Below are 20,916 nucleotides of genomic sequence, written 5' to 3'. Positions count from 1 at the left end.
AGCAGGCTGCAGGCTCTGAGCTGTCAGCACAGAGCCCGACACGGGACTGGAACCCAGGAACTGTAAGATTATGACCTGAACTGAAGTCGGATGCTTAACTGACTGAGCCACCCAGGCACCCCACTACTATAGTTAATTTAAACAATTTGATATATATATATTTTTATGTTTATTCATATTTGAGAGAGAGTGTGAGCGGGGGAGTACTTCAGTTTAAATCTTTTTTTTTTTTTAATGTTTATTTTATTTTTTGAGAGAGAGACAGACAGAACATGAGGAGAGGAGGGACAGAGGGAGAGGGAGACACAGAATCTGAAGCAGGCTCCAGGCCCTGGGCTGACAGCAGCAAGCCCAGTGCTGTGCTCGAACTCACGAACCGTGAGATCATGACCTGAGCTGAAATCAAGAGTCAGATGTTCAACTGACTGAGCCACCCAGGCTCCTCAACATTTAGAATTTTGAATCTTCTCACCAAGTTGCTTTTGCTTACTTTTTGTATCAGTACTGCATTAAATGCTAGATTCCTCATATCCTCTATGCAACTTTGAATCTTAATAACTTAGGTAATTAAGTTTTGATATAAAATGTAAATGGCATTTGTAGGCAATTTTTCTTCATAATTTATGTAGATTTCAAATCTGTTAGTCACAGGACAGAGTTTATCTTGGTGGTTCATTTTTTAATTTATTAGGTAATTTTCTATCCTAGAGCATCCATTTTATCATAGAATCTGAAATACACAGTGTAAAATTCTACATTATAACTGTCCTAAATTTGAATGCCACTTATAAATTTTCTGTCCTATTTAATCTATGATTAAAATACAAGGATGCTCTAAGAACCTTATGGTGACACCCAGACAAGTAACTTGTTTTATCATGACATTTAAAAAAGAATGATGTGATCTTTGCTTTGAAAAAAAAAAAAAATAAGCCTGCATAAAACTGTAAAAAATTATGCTAGTGTTAACTGGAAAGACATAGTTCTGCAGAATATTCAGTTCTTGATTTTTTGGTTTGTGGGCAATACTAAAATATTCTTACTACCATCAATCAAGCTCATTAGTGAATGTCCCTTATATTACCTTACTGTGAAGAAATAGGAAAAAAAAAATGTAACATTTCGATATTGGTAAGCAAAATAAAATAAATTTGGATGTTGTCTTGTTTCCTTTTGAGGTATTGAGAGGCATAATAGCATTATTAATATTATCATGTAATATGCAGAGAAAGGAACCCATTTTAAATTTAGTACAGTTATGATTAAGAATCTCTCAAGTGACTTTGCTTCCAGTTTTTTACTCCTTGCCTGTGAGGAGACCCTCTAATATATGTAAACTTAGGTTAAGAAATGTCTTTTCTTTAGTACATTTTGGAGTTACTGTCAGCAGAAAAGTAGTTTGGATTTAAAATTTGTGACCCTTCATCTTGGGGTTGTGAATTCAAGCCCCATGTTTGGTGTGAAAATTAAAGTAAATAGATTAATCTTTATTAATAATCTTTATTAATAAGATTAAAAATAAAATCTTTAAAAAAAAGATTAAAAAAAAAAAAAGTGGTAGTTGAGGAGTGGGTGTTACATTAGACCCAAAGAAGCATTGTTAGTGCCTGGTGCGGGGACTGTCATTTAAAGAATAGCATGGTTTCTGTTTTCTGTCAGTTGCTTGCTTTTTGTTCTCCTGGCTTTTTGTATGTATTTCTAAAAGATGGATAGGGAGAGGATATAAAAATTCAGCTTATAGCTAAGCAATTCACAGGTGATTCTTTAAGTTTAACCTTAATGTTCTAAAATACAGAACCTATAAAAAACCAGGAATATGCCTCCGATCAGTCCAGAAGCATTACAAGAAACTCTTCCATTAAAATTCACGGGTCTTGTTTGTATGAAGTTCCTTGGTTCTTAGAATCTATTTGATTTTGTTTTGGATATAATTTACACACTTTATTTGATTTCTTAGCCATTAACAGATTCAACTGAGGGGGGGGGTGGCTACTAAATTACAATGAAAATAGAAAAGCTTAGAAACATCAACTCAAAAAGCACAGCATTTTGCTTCCATGAGTTCATAGTGGCATCCTTTCCCCTTTGACATTCTGGGACTGACTGACCTGTGTAGTTGTGGGTCTGGGTCCAGAGCATAGGGCGTAAGTGGTGATTCATTATGCTTGAGAAGGGAACTGTGTGTATGCTTTAGAAAGTTAATTTCAAACTTAAGATGCTTGGAATGGTAAGGAGATTTTGCAGAAAAATAAAGTTTAATAATTTCTTTATGACTGGATTAAGATGATATTTGTTTTGATTTTGTTTCTTAGGTCTGGCAGATGGTTAGATAACTTTAAATAATTAAAGGGAGGTTTTTAGGTTATTGATAGTTTGAATTATCTTTGGTACTTTTCCTTCATCATTCTTAGCCATCCATGATTATCCATAAGAGAAGTTAATATTCTTTTTTTTAAATTATTACATTAAGTTCAATTTTGTTTTAACTAATTGAAGATTTATGTTACGATTTTTAAAAATTTTTATTTGAGGGAGAGAGAGGGTGTGGGGAAGGGCAGAGAGAGAGAGAGAGAGAGAGAGAGAGAGAGAGAAAGAGAAACTTAAGCAGGCTCCATGCTCAGTGTGGTGCCCTGAGAAGGGGCTCAATCACATGAGCCTGGGATCATGACCTGACCCGAAATCGAGAGTTGGACAGTCAACCCACTGAGCCACCCAGGCGCCCCAAGATTTATTTTATTTATTTTATTTTATTTTTTTTTAATTTTTTTTTCAACGTTTATTTATTTTTGGGACAGAGATAGAGCATGAACGGGGGAGGGGCAGAGAGAGAGGGAGACACAGAATCGGAAACAGGCTCCAGGCTCTGAGCCATCAGCCCAGAGCCTGACGCAGGGCTCGAACTCACGGACCGCGAGATCGTGACCTGGCTGAAGTCGGACGCCCAACCGACTGCGCCACCCAGGCGCCCCCCCCAAGATTTATTTTAACATACATAAATTGGTGTGCCTTTTATGTAGGCCATCTTGTATGGAGCCCTATAATAAAAATATTTTTTTGTGGTAAAATTAATAGCACTAAAGACTAAATTATAGGTAAGTCCACTATTTAACTATGTCTGTATCTTTGCTGTCTGAAAGGTGCTATTTTCAAGGCTGGTTCTGTAGAGATTAAAATTTGGTCTTGTGTATAATATAGCTGATTTTTGGGGTGCCTGGGTGGCTAAGTGTCCGACTCTTGATTTTGGCTCAGGTCATGGTCTCATGGTTCATGGGTTTGAGCCCCATGTAGGGCTCTGTGCTGACAGTGCAGAGCCTGCTGGGGATTTTCTCTCTGTCTGTCTGCGCCCCTCCCCCTGCTTGCATTCTCTCTTTCTCTCTCTCTCAAAATAAGTAAATAAATGTTTAAAAATATATAGCTGATTTTCTTTTTGCAAAGATTAGTCTAATAAAATCATTCTGAACTACTGACAGGTTGGACCATATTCTTAGATCACTTACTCAGTTTTTCAACAGCCTATAAATTTTTATGGCTAATAATATAATAAATGACTGGGATAAAAGATGGTGCTTAGTCCAGAGCTTGTGTAACCTAATTAAAAACAAGTTAAGACAAAAACTCAAGGCATTACCCCCCCCCCCTTCTGTCTCTCTTTCTCAAGTAATTTTTGTTTTTATCAAAAAAAAAAAAAAAAAAAAAAAAGGAAATCCTAAGTGGAATTGTCTTTTTCAGACCTTTGTTGAATCAAAACTAATGAAAGAAGAGCTTATAGTATGTCAAGTTCATGGCTTCATTAAATTTCAATTGTATTATAGGCAGTGTAGAACATGTTGGTTTATTCTTTGTGTTATAATGCTTCTGTGAAACAATTTAGTTTTATGTTAAAACTGGGATGAAGCGAGGGTATGGTGGGGCAAAAAGGGAGAGGAGAAATTGAAGGGAAGAAAGTTGCACGTCTTTGTAGTTCGCATTTTTTTATTATATATTATGTATGTATAAGCATATGATATTATAAGTGAGTATTTACATTCAGTATTCAGCTGGGGTAATTAGAGAGCTTCACTTTCCCTATCAAAACCCTGTTGTAGTATGTCAACTTGTTTCTTTCAGAAGCGTTTTGCTAACTATTGAAGATGGCTGGAAAGAATAGGAACAAAATGATTAATTATGTATTTTGATAGAAATAAACAGCTGAGAAATTTCCTGAGGTTTTACAAAAATATTTGAAGGCTGATGTCCTTTTCCCTATTATTGTATTTATAAGTGGTAATTATTTTAGAAGGGTTAGACAAAAATTAGCAATATTTCAAATATGGTAGTATGTGCAGGATAGTAGCCAGTGAAAGAAAATAAACAGTAGAAGCAGTCTACCTGAAGGACAGTAGAATTTCACCTGTTGTAAACTCAGCATTAGGCATTATGAACTGTATGATTTTTATGATATTAAAGTACATTAAGATAGTTTCATTTAGACTACCTGGTATTTAGTCTAAGGATGCATACTTGATTCCTCGATCATTTTTCTGTCATATAAACTCGGAAGCTTGATTTAATGAAATGTTTTCTGCTTAAATTTGCTTTACGAGTTAAAGAAAAACTTACATTTCTTACACATTTTCCCTTCCCCAGTTTGCTATTTATAATTGTAAGATTTTCCATTTTTGCATGTTTAGCAGTGAAGGGCTTAGCCTTGCATGCTTTGTAAAGCTGAATTAAAGCCATCTTTTCAATACTGCTACATTAGCATTGTTTTCCTCTATCTTAGCTGCCATTTACTTGAAGAACATGGTGACACAGTACTGGCCTGACCGAGAACCTCCACCAGGGGAAGCGGTATTTCCATTCAACATTCATGAAAATGATCGCCAGCAAATACGTGATAACATTGTGGAAGGAATAATTCGGTCTCCAGATTTAGTGAGGTACATTATACTATATATGATTAGTAGCAGGCACAAAATACTTGGATGGGAGAGGTTGGATTTAATCATCAGCTTCAAGTTCGTATTTCTAAAGAGGTAAAGTAATGAAGGTGGGCACTCAAAAAATATTGTTTTACTTATTTGTCTTTGCATATGTAATTATTTGCCTCAGAATATTTTGGAAAAGATTTAGTTGCCATAATTAGCCACAAAGAGTTAAGGCAAAAATCATACTTAACTAAGATTATATAAATCCTTGCTATTTAAACAATCTGTGTTCTTAGTTATGGTTTCTTTACGTTTTACTATCTGTTTCTGCCACTTCCCCCACCCTGATACAGGGAAATTGACTTCTGGGAATTTTAACCTACCACTTTTCTTTATACTTTACCTATCTTTTTACTCATTTTTTATGAACTAAGTATCTTTTCCTTTGGAGAAGACAGGATAGAGTAGGTATAAGCTAGAAGATGGGCTCTGGTTTTTATTTTTTATTGTTTTTAAATTTATTTTATTTAAAAAATTTTTTTATTTGAGAGAGAACATGAGCAAGGGTGGGGCGGGGAGAGAGGAAGAATCCCAAGCAGGCTCCATGCTGTCAGTGCAGAGCCCGACGTGGGGCTCAAACTCATGAACCATGAGATCATGACCTGAGCTGAAATCAAGAGTCAGATGCTCAACTCACTGAGCCACCCAGGAGCCCCTGGTTTTTAAAATTCAGGTTAGAGGGGCAACTGGGTAGCTTAGTGGGTTGAGCGTCCAGCTCTTGATTTCTCAGCTCAGGTCATGACCTCGCAGTTTATGGGATTGAGCGCTTCATTGGGCTCCAGGTTGATGGCATGGAGCCTGCTTGGGATTCTCTCTCCCCCCCCCCCCCCCTGCCCCTCTGTGGTGTGTGCACTCTCTCTCTCAAAAGAATAAATAAACAAACAAACATAAAAAAAATAAAATTCAGATTGGATGCTATAGAGCAGCACTGTCCAAGAGACCTTTTTGTGATGATGGAAATCTATAGCCATGGCATGACTATTGAGTACTTGAAATGTGGCTACTGTAACTGAGGAATTGAATAGTGGCTTCCCCTATTGCACAGCAGAGCTCTTGAGTCATAAAAATTTTGCAATTTTAAAAAAGGAAAAATAGATTTTTTTCAATGTGAGCTTGTAATTAAGTTTCTGTTGAAAAGGGAGGAGGGAAATAGGTGAACCTGAGGTAGGGGAATGAAACTGTTTAATGTTAAGAGGTGAGATATACCTTTATCCCCGAGTGTCTCATGTACATTATGTCATAAGCAGTAGTAGGGGAAAAACGTGGGAGGAGAACAAAAGGAAGGAGAATTAACATTGAACTCCTCTTTGTGTAGTTATTTTGTTAGTTAAGAGGAGAAAGTAGGCATATTGATTAAAGACAATCACCATTATTCTCAGTGGGGTGCCCAAACGCCAGTCTGGCAGTGGTTCCCCTATGCTACTGTCATGTGTTTGTGTCTTGTCAGATCTTTACATTTCCTCTCTGAATTGTGTGATCCTTCCACACAGTAATGGAAGAAAGGATGGCTGCTCATTGCCATTCTTGGTGTGGTTGGAATAAGAAAGGGTTGACGGGGGAGGGTCACCTGAAGGTGAAATTTAGAAAAATGGAAAGTTTCAGTTTTATTGCACACAAATATGACCTATTTATTGTTTGGGAACAACTGCTGGTGGTGCAAGAGGAGACTTTTATCTTTGTTATGAGGCAGTTGCTTTATGTCCTTAAGGCTTAATTGTAATCACTTTTGAAGAACTGTTTTCAAAGTTTAAGAGTATTGCAAAGGAAATTTTTCAAATGGATTTTGTAACATAAAGTAAAGGTATTATTTTGTGGGTTTCATTTCAGAGAATCCTAGTTATTGGCTATTCAACTGAATACACGTTTTTTTTCCTAACCATTTGCAAATGACCACATAAGGACATATTGATTGTTTGTAGAAGAAAAATGTTTTCCTTATTTTTTTTTTCAATCTCAATACAGTAGGGATCCCATTGTAGAAATGATTACCGACTTAAACGTTATGAGGTCACATCTTTTATCACTTAACTTTGTGGTGTTATTAAAGAGAATTCTCTCGGGGCACGTGGGTGGCTCAGTGGGTTGAGCGTCCACCTTCGGCTCAGGTCATGATCTCACGGTTCGTGGGTTCAAACCCTGCATCAAGCTCTGTGTTGACAGCTCAGAGCCTGGATATTGCTTCAGATTCTGTGTCTCCCTCTCTCTGCCTCTCCTTCACTCACACTCTGTGTCTCTCTCTCTTAAAAATAAATAAAACATTAAAAAAAAATTAAAGAGAATTCTGTTTCATGACTTTCTTACTGCCTTTTTCTTCATTTCTTTGCAAATAACTCTTAGCTTTCATCTTCAAGAATTGCCTGCTAATAGTTTCTTATTCTTAAAGAAATTATTATCTCAGGAAGCTTTGATAGGAGCAGCATACTGTGTTGGCTATTAACTGATAATGGATGCTTCAAGGTTTTGGCTCACAGAGATGCTTCCCACGGTTATGACGGCCTCTGTTTTACCTACTTTGACTATGTTTAGACTTTTTCCAGTTGAAATTATACAATACTTTATTTGTTTTGTTTTGTTTTCCCCTTAGGATATAATAACCAAAAGCTGGAAAATTTTGCAGAGCTGAGGTGGATTTGTTGTCTGTTTTTTTTTTTGGCAAAAATTTAAATGAATTTTTATTTTTCATTTCTTGTTTTTCCCCAAAGCTGTATTTCGGATAATCCTGTTTGAAAGTTTTCATTCATTTTAGGAAATTACCTATTTTGTTTGTTTTTGTAAGTAAAGATACTGAGGAGGTTTTCCTTTATAGGACTGTTGTTTTTTTCCCCCTACCCCAGATATGTAACTATATAATATAGGTAAATAGGAGTTAGAGTATTGTTATGAAAATTATTAGAGGTGTTTGAAACCTGATATTTATAACTACTTAGATTTTGGACTTTTTTCCCCTCACCTTATAGAGTCCAGTTAACAATGTGTCTCCGTGCCATCATTAAATATGATTTCCCTGGTCACTGGCCAGCGGTAGTCGACAAGATAGACTATTACTTGCAATCACAGAGCAGTGGAAGCTGGCTTGGCAGTTTATTATGTCTGTATCAACTGGTGAAGACATATGAGTAAGTTGATTTCTGTTGGCTGAAGATACCCAGTCTTGTGTTACTTAGAAAGGATTAAATTGCATAGAGAGATCTGCTCTATGGGTGTTCTGCAGAATCAGGTTAGTTTGGGAAATGTTAGGTTAAGCACAAACATGTTTATTTACTACAGTTATTCAAAGAACCTTTAATCTGCTATTGTACATTGCTAATCTCTAAGGCAGTGATAAGATATGCAGTGTTTCTTGAATTTGTAAGTTTCAGAGGCCCATTTATTAACAGCTTTCCTTGGAAACTCTCATATAGAGGTACTTTAACATTTGTGTTCAGGTGAGTGCATTGTTAAGTAAACCAAACATTTAACTTTTTGGATGCAAGATGTTGAAGTTTCTTTGCTAGTAACCTTCTTTTCGATAAAAGTTGCTTGGGGAGATAGGAGACTAGTGTCACATTTAATAGCATTGCTTTCTGGTTTCTAAGAGGATTGCTTCCTTCTTAGGTATGCAGAGTCCTATAGTTAAAAACTAGTTAGTTCAGACTCTGTAGAGTCTTTAGAAGATATTTTAAATTGGGAGCAATTGAAATGATCTAAGAACACCTAAGTTTGCAAGCTATTTTAGCTTCTCAATTTAACGTATTATAAGAAGAAATGTTTTTTCCCCACATTATAATAGGATTGTCCATTTAAAAAGGCATATCAACTTGTATTTTATAGGAAGAGTTGTGGTATGATGAAAATTTAGTAGAAAAATTCATTTAGGAAATTTTCTAAATAGTCTAGAATGCTTTTAAATAAATTTAAATCTTTCTAGAAAGATTTTAGTTTCGCTGCCTAAAACAGGGATGTGCTCTTTCAAAGTTTCTTCCAAGTTTATTCTAACAGTCCAAACAAAATGTTAGCCAGTGTTTGGAATGTTTTGTTAGCTTTATCTAGTTTAAAAAATATTTTTTATTCATTATTTATAGCTCTTTTGTAGGGGGGGAAATGATTTTTTTGTCTTTTTGTCTTTGCTCATGTAGATATAAGAAAGCAGAGGAAAGAGAGCCTCTTATAGCAGCAATGCAAATATTTCTGCCTCGTATTCAGCAGCAAATCATGCAGCTCCTTCCTGATTCCTCACATTATTCTGTTTTACTACAGAAACAGATTCTGAAAATCTTTTATGCACTTGTTCAGGTAAGTTTCTACTGCAGAAGGAAAATACAGGGTCTTGTAAATATGACATATGGAAAGTGCTTAATAAGTGTCAGTTATTAAAAATTATTATATATTCTCACATGTATTTATTTATTTTTTAAAAATGTTTTGTTTATTGAGGTTGGGATGAGGGGAACAGAGAGGGGAGAGAGAGAATCCCAAGCAAGCTCTGCACTGTCAGCATGGAGCCTGACGCAGGGCTTGATCTCACAAAACTGGGATCATGACCTGATCCGAAATCAAGAGTTGGACCCTTAACTGACTGAGTCACCCTGGTGCCCCTCACATGTATTTCTTAAAAAAAAAACAAAAAACAAAAACAACCTCATGAGAGAATAGGCTCACAGAAATTAACTTAGTCATCCAAGGTTATCTTAGTGTCAGAGCTCAGAGTCACTGACTAGACCTTTCACTCCAGTGTCTGAAGTGCTGGGTAAGGAAGAACCAGGGTAATTAACTGCCCCTAAATTACTTGCTTAATCTGTCAGCATTCTGCCTACTGATAAATTAGGATTATGGGAGAAGAGGAAGGAAAAGAAGAGGGTCCCTCTTTTACTGGGAAATCATACTGGTGATAGTTTCTTTGCAATTTGACCCAATTTAAAGCTAACAAAAAAGATGTAGTACCTCATTTTTCTTCACTTAAACTACTTCCTTTTTCTTATCTGAAAGCTATAAAGAATATTAATATGAGAGTCTAAAACATAATTAGAAGGGGACAGAGATGGAATGTTTTAAATATAAAAATATTTTAAATTTAATCCTTGAAAGATTTAGATAAATTATTTAGATCTGGGTGGAGGAAGAATAATTGTCAGGCTCTAAAGTGTTTGAAGATGAATGAGTCATCTCTCTGTTAGCATGCCTTTTTTTTTTTTTTAAAGTTTATTTATTTTGAGAGAGTGAGCGTGGGGTGGAAAAGGGGCATAGAGAGAGAGAGAGAATCCTAAGCAGGCTCCACACTCAGCGTGGAGGCCAACACAGGGCTTGATCTCATGACTGAGATCATGACCTGAGCCAAAATCAAGAATCATATGCTTGACCAACTGAGCCACCTAGACTCCTCTAACATGACTTTTTAGTTAGTCATGGCAAGAGGGTAGTGTTGTTGAGCTAGAGAGCCAAGATAGTTGGTTTTGTTCTTGGCTCCATATGCCACTTAATTAAGTACTTTTGTAGTATTTCAGAATATTTCACTTTAATAACAATTTATATTTTTAGATGAATCTTTTAAACTTAAAAATTTTTTTTAATGTTTTTATTTATTTTTGAGAGACAGAGTGAGTGAGGGAGGGGCAGAGACAGAGAGGGAGACATAGAATCTGAAGCAGGCTCCAGGCTCTGAACTGTCAGCACAGAGCCCAACATGGGGCTTGAACTCACGAGCTGTGAGATCATGACCTGAGTCGCTTAACTGACTGAGCCACCCAGGCACTCCAGCATCTCTTAAACTTTTAATAGAGAATGATCTGATGTAGGGTTTTGGTTTTTGTTTTTGTTTTTTTTTCCAGCTTAGCCTTTTGTGGGGAGATGGAAGGGAGGAGGAAGTGTATCTGAAAAGAGAGAAGAAACTAGGATACTTGGAAACTATATTCTGCCCCCCCACCCCTGCCCTTTTTTAAAACTAATAGAGAAGGAAGATATATGGTACCTTTGGCTATTTATTAAAACACTGTTCAGAAATTTTCCTTGGGAGAAGCACTCTACTCTGAGGGAAATATTTTTTATTCTGTGAGATGTTCTGCTGTTAGATAGAGGAACATCCCATTTATACAGAGGCTGGACTTCCCTTTCCCATCTAAAGAAGCATAGTAGGAATCAGGAAGTAAGAGGCTGATGAAATGATTTTCCTAAAGCCTCCACCTCTGTTTGATTTGCTAAGAGGGCAAAGTCTAGAATGTTTTCTCTCAACATTTGCTGCTACAAACCTAAAAAAACCAATGCAAACCCTCAACATTTTTAATCACTTTGGTAATCTATTTTATGCTACTACAGTAATATGCTCCCTCTGGGAATCCTGGAAGCAAAAATTCAGGCAGCTTTAAGAGGTACCATACAAGGATAATGTATGGAGAAAGTTAATGTCTGATAATTTGGGAAGAGGCAGAAAAATTTATTTTAAGGAGTATGATACAATTAAGTTGACTTTGTCTAAGTAGCTTTTATTAAACATTGTGTACAGGGCATGTGGATATTCCATACATACTTCAGAATTCAGTTTGTCCAGAAGTGAACTCCTTGTCACTCTCCCACTAATGCTGAATCCGCTCCTCCTCTGCTCCCTATCTCAGGCCCAAACCATTCCCCATTGCACTTAAGCTGGGAACTTCCTAACATGGCTTATAAAACCCTTCTGGCTCCACCTTATCTTTTACCATTCTTACCTTTGTACTTTACACTCTAGCCATACCGAAATTCTTTCAGCTTCATGAGAACATCATGCCTTCAGCCTCTGAAATGCTGTACAAAAATACAGGAACACTCTTGTCCTTTATGCCCTGGGCAGTTTGTGCTCTTTCTCCAGGTCTCAGCTTGTGTATCACTTCTAGAAAGATGTCCCCGATCCCACCAGCCTGGATGAGGCGATCCTTCCATGTGTGCCTTTAACAATGTTGTACTGTTTTTTATCTGTATTATATATCATACCACATTGTAATTCCTTGTTTATATGTGTGTTTTCCCTAACTAGAGTGTAAGCATTGTGAGGACAGAGACTGCCTCTTACCTGTCACTGTGTTCTTAACGTGTAGAGGTTTCGAAAATGCGTGGATGCAGAGGCACTGTGCCTTGCCTCCTGTAACTCACAGTGTGGTTATAGAGTAGCTATGGTGTTATGCTGCAGCGTAGAGGAAAGTAATTGAACAAAGTGTGTCATGAGGGAAAGATTTTCATTTAAGTGGTTAAAATAAGTTCTCACCACAAAAAAGGTAATTGTGTGAGGTGATGGAGGTGTTAACCTTATTTTGGTAATCAATTGAAAAAAATATATATATGTGCATCAAATAATCACATTGTGTATCTTAAGCTTACACAATGGTATATGTCAATTATATCTCAATAAAGCTGGGGAAAAAAGTGGTTAAAAGGGAAAGCTTGATACACAAAGGGGCAAATGGTAAAAATCACTTATCTAGAATCTCATGCTGAATAAATGAGACCTTACTGTAATAAAGTTTTTTTTTTTCATTTAAAAAGGTTGCAGAGAAACAATTCATGGCATGTATACTTCTAGATTTTCAAAATTTTAGTTTATGTATATATGCTTATATCTAAGTTAAATTTACGTTGAACCATATGAAATTACCATTTTCATGGTCAAATGTTAACCATTGGATGTATTTCAGCCTTCCAATATAGGTGAAATTGTGGCTTTTTTCAGAAGGGAAGAATTATTGTTTGATGACATCGTTCTTTTGCTTTCAGTATGCATTGCCTCTTCAACTGGTGACTAACCAGACCATGACAGCGTGGATGGAGATCTTTCGAACTATTATTGACAGGACAGTTCCTCCTGTAAGGAAGGGCTTCTGTTCTTCAGAAAAATTGGGAAAACTTGGGTTTGGGATATTTGTGGTGGGCCAATTGATTATCTTAGCCTGCTATTTGTAAAAACAATTACTATTCTCATAAAAATAGTAATACTTATTTTTATAAAGTTCAGATAAGCAAAATTAATAAAATATATTTAATCCTACTAAAGATGATAAGAACCATTTTTTTTTTTAAATTTTTAAAATTAAGTTTATTTTGAAGGAGAGAAACCATTTTTAAAACTTGGTATTTATTTTTCTGGCCTTTTCTTCCCTCTGGATCTATATATGGCCACATTTTATTTATAAAAATGGCATAGGTAGGTACTGTTTTGAAATTCATTTTTCATTTAAAATCTCTTGTAAATATTTTTTATTATGAATGTTTTTATATTGTCATTTTTGTTGAATGCTTCATTTGCTGGACATTTAGGTGGCTTTAGGGTGTTGGTGTTTTAACTATAAGGATGTATGTAGTTAAATTTTTATGTACATACACTATTATTTTCTTTGGATGAACTCCTAGAAGTGTTGAAGACTTTGACAGATCTTACAAAATGCTCTCTAGAAACATTGTCCTGGATTATACTTTATTAAGTAGGGACTGAGAATGTCTGTCATGTTAAATTCTAAGGTTGCCAGTTTGGTAGATGAAAGATGGTGTCTCTTTTTTTTAAAATTTTTTTTAAACATTTATTTATTTATTTATTTATTTATTTTAACGTTTATTTATTTTTGAGACAGAGAGAGACAGAGCATGAATGGGGGAGGGTCAGAGAGAGGGAGACACAGAATCTGAAACAGGCTCCAGGCTCTGAGCTGTCAGCACAGAGCCCGATGCGGGGCTCGAACCCAGGAACTGTTGAGATCATGACCTGAGCTGAAGTCAGCTGCTTAACCAACTGAGCCACCCAGCCCCCACCCCCTTTTTTTCTTTATTTTAGTTCTTTTTTTTTTTTTTTTAACATTGACAGTGTATCATTTTTATCTGTAATAACAGTGATGCTGTATTTCACTAGTCAACCTAATAACTAGTCAAAATAACTAAATTAAATTGCACATTTTTAAACGTAAGCTTGTCTTCAAATATGCAATATTCTTTCTTTTATCCATATCTTGGGACAGATTATATTGAGGTTTAATTTATATACAAAATATACAAAATTTAGGTAACAGATCAGTGAATTTTGACAAACATTTACCTGCATCACTATTTCCCAGATCAAGATATAAAACCTGTCATCCCAGAGTTTCCTCAAGGGACATGATGTTGTGTATTTTGTTTTACATTTATTTGGGCCTTTTGAAGGTAGGAGATAAATGTGAACAATAGCATTAGTTAGTTGAAATTTGCTTTGCTTATTTAATTCCTACCTAGCAATCCGTAAGAATTTGCATTTGTATGGCAACCTTAACTCACTATAATATTAATTTATAATAAGATTTATTTTGCTTTTGTTATTTACATAAACCCCTTTACCATGCAGGAATTTAATCTGGGTGTTTTTGTCCCCTTAGGAGACTCTGCAGATTGATGAGGATGATAGACCAGAACTAGTCTGGTGGAAGTGTAAGAAATGGGCACTACATATTGTAGCTCGTCTCTTTGAACGGTAATTCTGTTTACTAGATTTGTGATCTTATGGTCAATACCTCAGTACTGAATATAATAAAGCTCGATAGGTCCCTTGATGCTTCACAGTATATCACTGTTAGCCTTGTTTTTTTTTTTTTTTAAATTTTTTTTTTTCAACGTTTATTTATTTTTGGGACAGAGAGAGACAGAGCATGAACGGGGGAGGGGCAGAGAGAGAGGGAGACACAGAATCGGAAACAGGCTCCAGGCTCTGAGCCATCAGCCCAGAGCCCGACGCGGGGCTCGAACTCACGGACTGCGAGATCGTGACCTGGCTGAAGTCGGACGCTTAACCGACTGCGCCACCCAGGCGTCCCGCCTTGTTTTTTATTTTTGAGAGAGCGGGAGAGCGAGCGAGTAGGGGGAGGGGCAAAGAGAGGGCAGGATACAGAATCTGAAGCAGGCTCCAGGCTCCAAGCTGTCAGCACAGAGCCCGACTCAGGGCTGAAACTCAAGAACCATGAGATCATGACCTGAGCCAAAGTCAGATGCTTAACCAACTGAGTCACCCAGGTGCCCCTCTCTGTTATTCCTTAAAGCCACAGTGGGCAAAAAGAAGTCACCCTTTGTTTGTTTTAAGGTAGGCCTAACTGTGATTATTGGCTTTGAGATTATAATGATGTGGACAGTCTTCTCTGGTCTTTCTGTTCTTCTGTAAAAAAAGAATGGGCATGACATTTTTTAGTTCATTGGAAATACCTAGGAATTGTACAAGAAGGTGCATGGCTACTTAGTTCCATAAGAAAGTTAGTGAAATTTAATTATTGATGCGTTTTTTGAAAAAGAAAAAAGAGTCATATGTAATATTTTTATTTGTAATATTTGCCCTTTAGGAACTCTTGGTTAAGTAGGTGGAAGCTTCTGTCTGAAATTTTAAGTATGGCCCAGAATCTAAGTACAAGCTTATTATGATTTCATCTTGGGGCTTGTGGAAAAGGGGCAAGTGTTAGTTTTCTGCCCACATAGCATAGATCTTTCAACAAGGGATGGTATTTATACCAGTGAGCATGCTCTTGTTTTAAAAATTTACAGCATTTAAACGTTTTCTCTTTGTGTTTTAAGATATGGAAGCCCAGGAAATGTCACAAAAGAATACTTTGAATTTTCTGAATTCTTTTTGAAAACCTATGCAGTGGGAATTCAGCAGGTAATAAACATATGCTTTTTAAATAGAAGGACAATTACTCCTGAAAATAGTTGTCATTTCTGTTCATTTAAAAGTAGATTATGAACATATTAATACATTATATATTTATAGGGGATAAAATGGCAGATCTGGGAATCTAATATAGTGCAATCAGTTTTAGAACCAAACGTCCTAGGGCAGCTTCCATGAGAAGTGTCCTTCCAAACTCCTAGATGCTAGATTCAAAGCTTTTAAGTTTATTGATACTGATGTCACAGTGACCAGTGCTTAGATTGGGTTCTTCTGTTAACTCTTGGACCTCTTATGGGGTTCTTATTCTCTGTTCGTTTGATCTCCCCTCTTTGTTCTAAACTTTTATATCAGAAGATTTATGTAATGAATTGATTTCATTTCAAGAGAGCTTGAGCTCAGAAATTAAGATCTTTGGTTGAGAACTTACACATTTTGTGGAAGTTGAGGAACCATTCTCTACAGTGCAAATTAGGAGTTCTTGAGAAATAATCCAAGTTGATATTAATATTTAAAACGTACACAGGACATTTGGGCATGAAGATTGGTTGATCTGTATTGCCATTTGAATCACATTTTTGTTTATATTTCAACAAGTAAAATTTAATAATATTCAAGCACTGGCTGTTTCAGGACTACAGTGAGGAAGCAAAGATTAATCAGACATAGTAAAAGGCTTTAATGATATAGAGGGTGTTTCTAGATTTTTATAAATCTATGCATATTAGTCTTCTTTATTGTCAGTGACATCAAGCTAACTGCCTCAAACCTGTCATCATAGATGGAATACTTCCTTTTATAGAAGATCGTTTTGTCTACTATCATTTTATAGATTATCATTTCTAAAAAGTACCTTGCAACAATTCAGGAAAGCTATGGCTGTAATTTTCTCACAAATTATTTTGTTGGCCCACAAGACAGTCTGTAGGGAATATTAGTGAATAATGAATAAAATTATCTGTTCAGCCGTTCAGTATGGAAACTAGGATAATCAGGAAGCCAGGCAGTTCTGTCTTCTATTATTTCCAATGCAGTTAAACTCATTAACCATCTTGAAGTTGATGCCTTCTTGAAGTGTGTTTGGCCGAGTTTTTCCAGTGTCATGTAAACGTGTGTATGTTTTGTATGTACATGCACATTCAGATTTGATGGCATTGCATCCATGTCATAAACTATTTGTACGTTGGTTATTTAAGATATATATTCCTAGTATTTAAAAATTATTTTCTTATTAAAAACTGTTGTCTCCTTTGCTGTTGTTTCTTTGGGTGAGCCAAACAATCTAGGAAGACCCATGTTCCATAGCATCCCCTTTTGGCCTGCATTGCAGAAAGGGCATCTAGGCGATGGTGGGACTTCTTACAATGCTTATAAACCTAATTTTACATAACTTGAGCTGAATTTATGTTCTGAGTTCATCAATTCTGTACATGTTTTGAAAGAACTCTATTTATTTAGCAGTTTAGGTTTAAGCTTGCTATCCTGAAGTGCTCTGGGACCAGGAATTGGAAGATTTGGATTTTGTCGTAGTGCTACCTCTGATGGGCAGGTCCTTGGGATAGTCATAAGCCACTTTGGGCATGGTTCCTTCCTTAGAAACAATTTAAAAAAAAAAACAAAAACTTTTCAGTTTTGTGTTATATTTACAAAGACTTTCTGTGTTGTGGGATTATAAAATAAAATTCTTCGGTATTTTCTTCTAGGCATTCTATGCTTTAGTTTTTGTTGTTGAAATAGTTCCCCATCTGGAATTAATTTTGGGATGGAGTGTAGTTAGGGAGCCAATTTATTTTTTTTTTCGTCGGGCTAATCAGTTGTCCTGATACTGTTTTCTGGATGACTTATTATTTTCTCTTCCAATTTGAAATGCAGCTTTATCAAATAATTAAAATCTGTTAATGGTATCTCTTGCTGTATACATGTTTTCAGTGTTCATTTTGTGAAGTCTGTTATTATTTCTCTTAACTGGAGTCTTAACTTATTTGAAGAGCTTAGTTACATGGAATAGAGCATAGACTTGTGACTTGTTCTGCGTTGTTCCACAGGTTAGAAGTAGGACAAAAGGCTGGAAATCCCAGTGAGATGTCCTTTAGTTCAGTATAACTTGGATCCATCTAATTAAAACTGCCCACAAGTTTTCTCACAAAATATTAGTTTCTCTAAAAATCAGTTTATTTTTATTTTTGTGGATTCTGGGTTTTATGTCATGCCTAAAATGCCCCTCCCTTTAACCTTAAAATTATTTATGTTCTCCTATACTTTCTTTCCCATTTACCTGTAGGTACTACTAAAAATTTTAGACCAATATAGACAGAAAGAGTATGTAGCCCCCCGTGTTCTTCAGCAAGCATTCAACTATCTCAATCAAGGGATTGTTCATTCTGTCACCTGGAAGCAGATGAAGCCACACATACAGGTCAGTGTCAGGGAATAGCTCTCCAAAATTATTCTCTGGTTAAGTTAGGTTTTCTAGACACTAATCCTGTATGTCATATTTAATATATTTTTATTTCTATTAATTTCAAATGTGTGCAGTCTTATATTTGATAGGAAGGGCTTGGAAATTTAAGTATTTGAGAAGAGTGAAGCTTTCAAGTTTAATAGAGTTGTAAGACCTGGATTCATTTGGTCTTTCTTGGAGTCTCATGTGGCCTCAGTTTCTCCTCTGTTCAGTTGGCTAGTGTTTTTCTATCCTTCTTATCTTCTTTTTTTGAATGTTTTTATTTATTTTTGAAAGAGAGACAGCATGAGTGGAGGAGGGGCAGAGAGAGAGAGAGGGAGACATAGAATCTGAAGCAGGCTCCAGGCTCTGAACTGTCAGCACAGAGCCCAACGCGGGGCTCGACCTCACGAACCATGAGATCGTGACCTGAGCCAAAGTCAGACACTCAACTGACTGAGCCACCCAGGCGCCCCTCTATCCCTCTCATCTAAAGGTCACTAGGATCAGATGTGGTATTGTATGCAATAGCATTTTGAAAAGAGTCACCAGGGCTGTACTAAGGTAGTATTATTTTGCAGTAGATGAAGCCTGAAGCATGATCATTTTCTTTTGTAGATAGTAGCTAATGAGGTTTTTATTTTTCTTTTTGGCTTAAGTTCTGTAGCAGAAGTTATAGTTTTCTGTTTTTATATCAATTGTTTACTTAAAGATAGAATTCAGCCTCATTATTTAAAGAACAAATGAGAATCAAAAATTATGAGCCATTAATGAATAAATTCTTATACGTATGTAGATAATTTTAGGTAATTCAGGGATGTTAGGAACTGAATTTTTTTTTTCTCTCAAACTGTGAATTCTTAAATTCTGTAATCTCTGTGATAGTTCCTAAAAAGGAAAACACATTTCTTTACTTTGCCTTTGGTGTCCAGGATGGAATTTGCTTAGTATTACCTTATTACTGGTTTTATAAATATAATATCTTTTGTTTTCTGTAGACCTCTTAATAATATTTGTCTAATCCTGTTGATCAAATAGTGATAATTTCTTTGCAGTTAATAATGGTACTGATTTCATTTTATATACTATGTTCTTATAAAGTAAGAGTGGATTTTTTTTCTTGATGCCTTTGGCCTTATTTTTACATAGCCATTGTATAGGAATAAGAAAAGTCCAGTCTCTTGGTTGAATTTTTTTCTCCCAGAATTTAATTTGGAATAAGTGAGAAGAGATGATCCTATTTCTACATATATAATTGTTAAATGGGTTTAGTAGAGCATTAGCAGCAGATATGATTTTTTTTCTGACTGAAACCTGCATTTCTAGAGTAGGAAATTAGGTTTTTGAAAGTGGAAGAGGAAAAGAAATTTTAATATTGCTGGCACATTGACATTTAGGACCAAAATGGAAATGTAAGAATGTTCACAATAAGAAATACAATAATAAATATAATCTTGGCTTGATAATTATCTCTCTTCCTTAAAGAATTAAGGTGTGTTTAATATTGATCTGTTAGTAAAACTTTATTATCCCTGCTTTTGCTTCCAAGAATAGCATTTCCATTCATCTCTTTATATTGTAATCAGTTGTTTAAAAACAATCTTAAGTTTAATTCTGTCTGCCCCACACCCCCAGGCTCTTGCTTTCCTGCTTTCCTCTCAGCCAATACAGGCTGAACACAAAGATTAACAGTTTGGAAAACGAACATCAGAAAGGCTATCAGTAAATACATTATTAATATTCCCCAAATTTGAATAGCCTATAGCCATTTGTTGTTTTGTTTTTTCTCTTCTTAGAATATCTCTGAAGATGTGATTTTTTCTGTGATGTGTTATAAAGATGAGGATGAAGAACTGTGGCAAGAAGATCCATATGAATATATAAGAATGAAATTTGGTAATCGAGATGATTTTATTCCTCATTAGTCCCTTGATATGTAGAGTAATGTAACTTAATTTATATTTTTAAGCAGATTTTATTGCTGTATTAAATTCCCAAAGTTCTGCTTTACATGATAAACTCTGAAGAGTTTAATGTTCTCTTGAGCCAGTGGACTTGAGGCCTTTGCATGTAGAAGATGGAAAGCTGTTTTGTTCACCCCTCTTAGGGGTGCTGAAGCAGTCATGGAGCCAGCTACAATGTTTTCTGTTTTGATGCTGATCTGGAGGGACCATCCCTATCTCTACCTTTGGGAATACCCATTTGTAGATTGGGTTGTTCTTAGTCTGGATCGTTTGGATTTCTGCATATTTTAGGAGCATTCCAATTTAGTATGCTTCTTTATCTTAGTGGCTAAGTATTCCAGAAGAGAGTGAGATTACCACTGTGTGGTCCCATTCTCTGGAGGTTCTTTTTGCTTGGATCTTTCTGGAAGTTATTCAGTTGTGTAGGTTGCCTGAGTTCATTCCCTTTTACCCTGGTTTAAATGAGTTGCTTCATGGAATACTGTCACTTAACATAGCAAAATGTTGTTTGAATACCTGTTTCTCCTGCAGCTTAGAGCCATTTGAGGGCAGGGACTTTATCTTGTTTATTTGCTTTATGTTGCATTCTCCATCCCTCCTACACCTCTCCATTCCTCTACTAGTATTTGGCTCTAGTCTACCTTCAGTAAATGTTGAAATAAATAATTGATAAAATTAGCCCTGCCCAAGTCATGATGAAGATAGTGACAACACGGTGCTTTTCCCTTGTTCGGCCAGGTGTCTCTGGCTACTTGAGTTCAGTCTGCTGGTATAGATGCTAAATTATTGGGTTATATTGTTTTTACAGTGCTTTGTACTTAGTATTGTTTGGTCTATTGAGTGAGGGAGTGCCTCTTGTCTTGGAGACAAAGTACGGGAAAAGCAAATGAATGAGAAACAGTATTTACCATCTGCTTTATCCCTCCATTC

General features: G+C 35.9%; 1 protein-coding gene across 4 annotated transcripts in view; it reads left to right on the top strand.

The window, feature by feature from the left end:
• Window positions 1–20,916, top strand: part of IPO8 (importin 8) — an 85,476-nt gene that overhangs the window by 8,239 nt on the left and 56,321 nt on the right. For 2 of the 4 annotated variants that reach the window (XM_045462498.1, XM_045462501.1), the window contains exons 3-10: window positions 4,763–4,919; window positions 7,925–8,083; window positions 9,083–9,239; window positions 12,684–12,773; window positions 14,309–14,403; window positions 15,489–15,573; window positions 17,864–17,998; window positions 19,819–19,918. In XM_045462498.1, coding sequence (XP_045318454.1) covers window positions 4,763–4,919; window positions 7,925–8,083; window positions 9,083–9,239; window positions 12,684–12,773; window positions 14,309–14,403; window positions 15,489–15,573; window positions 17,864–17,998; window positions 19,819–19,918 — 978 coding nt within the window. The remainder of the gene's footprint in view (window positions 1–4,762; window positions 4,920–7,924; window positions 8,084–9,082; window positions 9,240–12,683; window positions 12,774–14,308; window positions 14,404–15,488; window positions 15,574–17,863; window positions 17,999–19,818; window positions 19,919–20,916) is intronic. The other 2 variants (XM_045462499.1, XM_045462500.1) reach the window with 2 other exon arrangements.

Source organism: Leopardus geoffroyi, chromosome B4, assembly GCF_018350155.1.
Source record: "Leopardus geoffroyi isolate Oge1 chromosome B4, O.geoffroyi_Oge1_pat1.0, whole genome shotgun sequence".
Classification (NCBI taxonomy): Eukaryota; Metazoa; Chordata; class Mammalia; order Carnivora; family Felidae; genus Leopardus; species Leopardus geoffroyi.
Note: the sequence above shows the minus strand (reverse complement) of the source record. Positions and strands in the feature narration are given on the sequence as shown.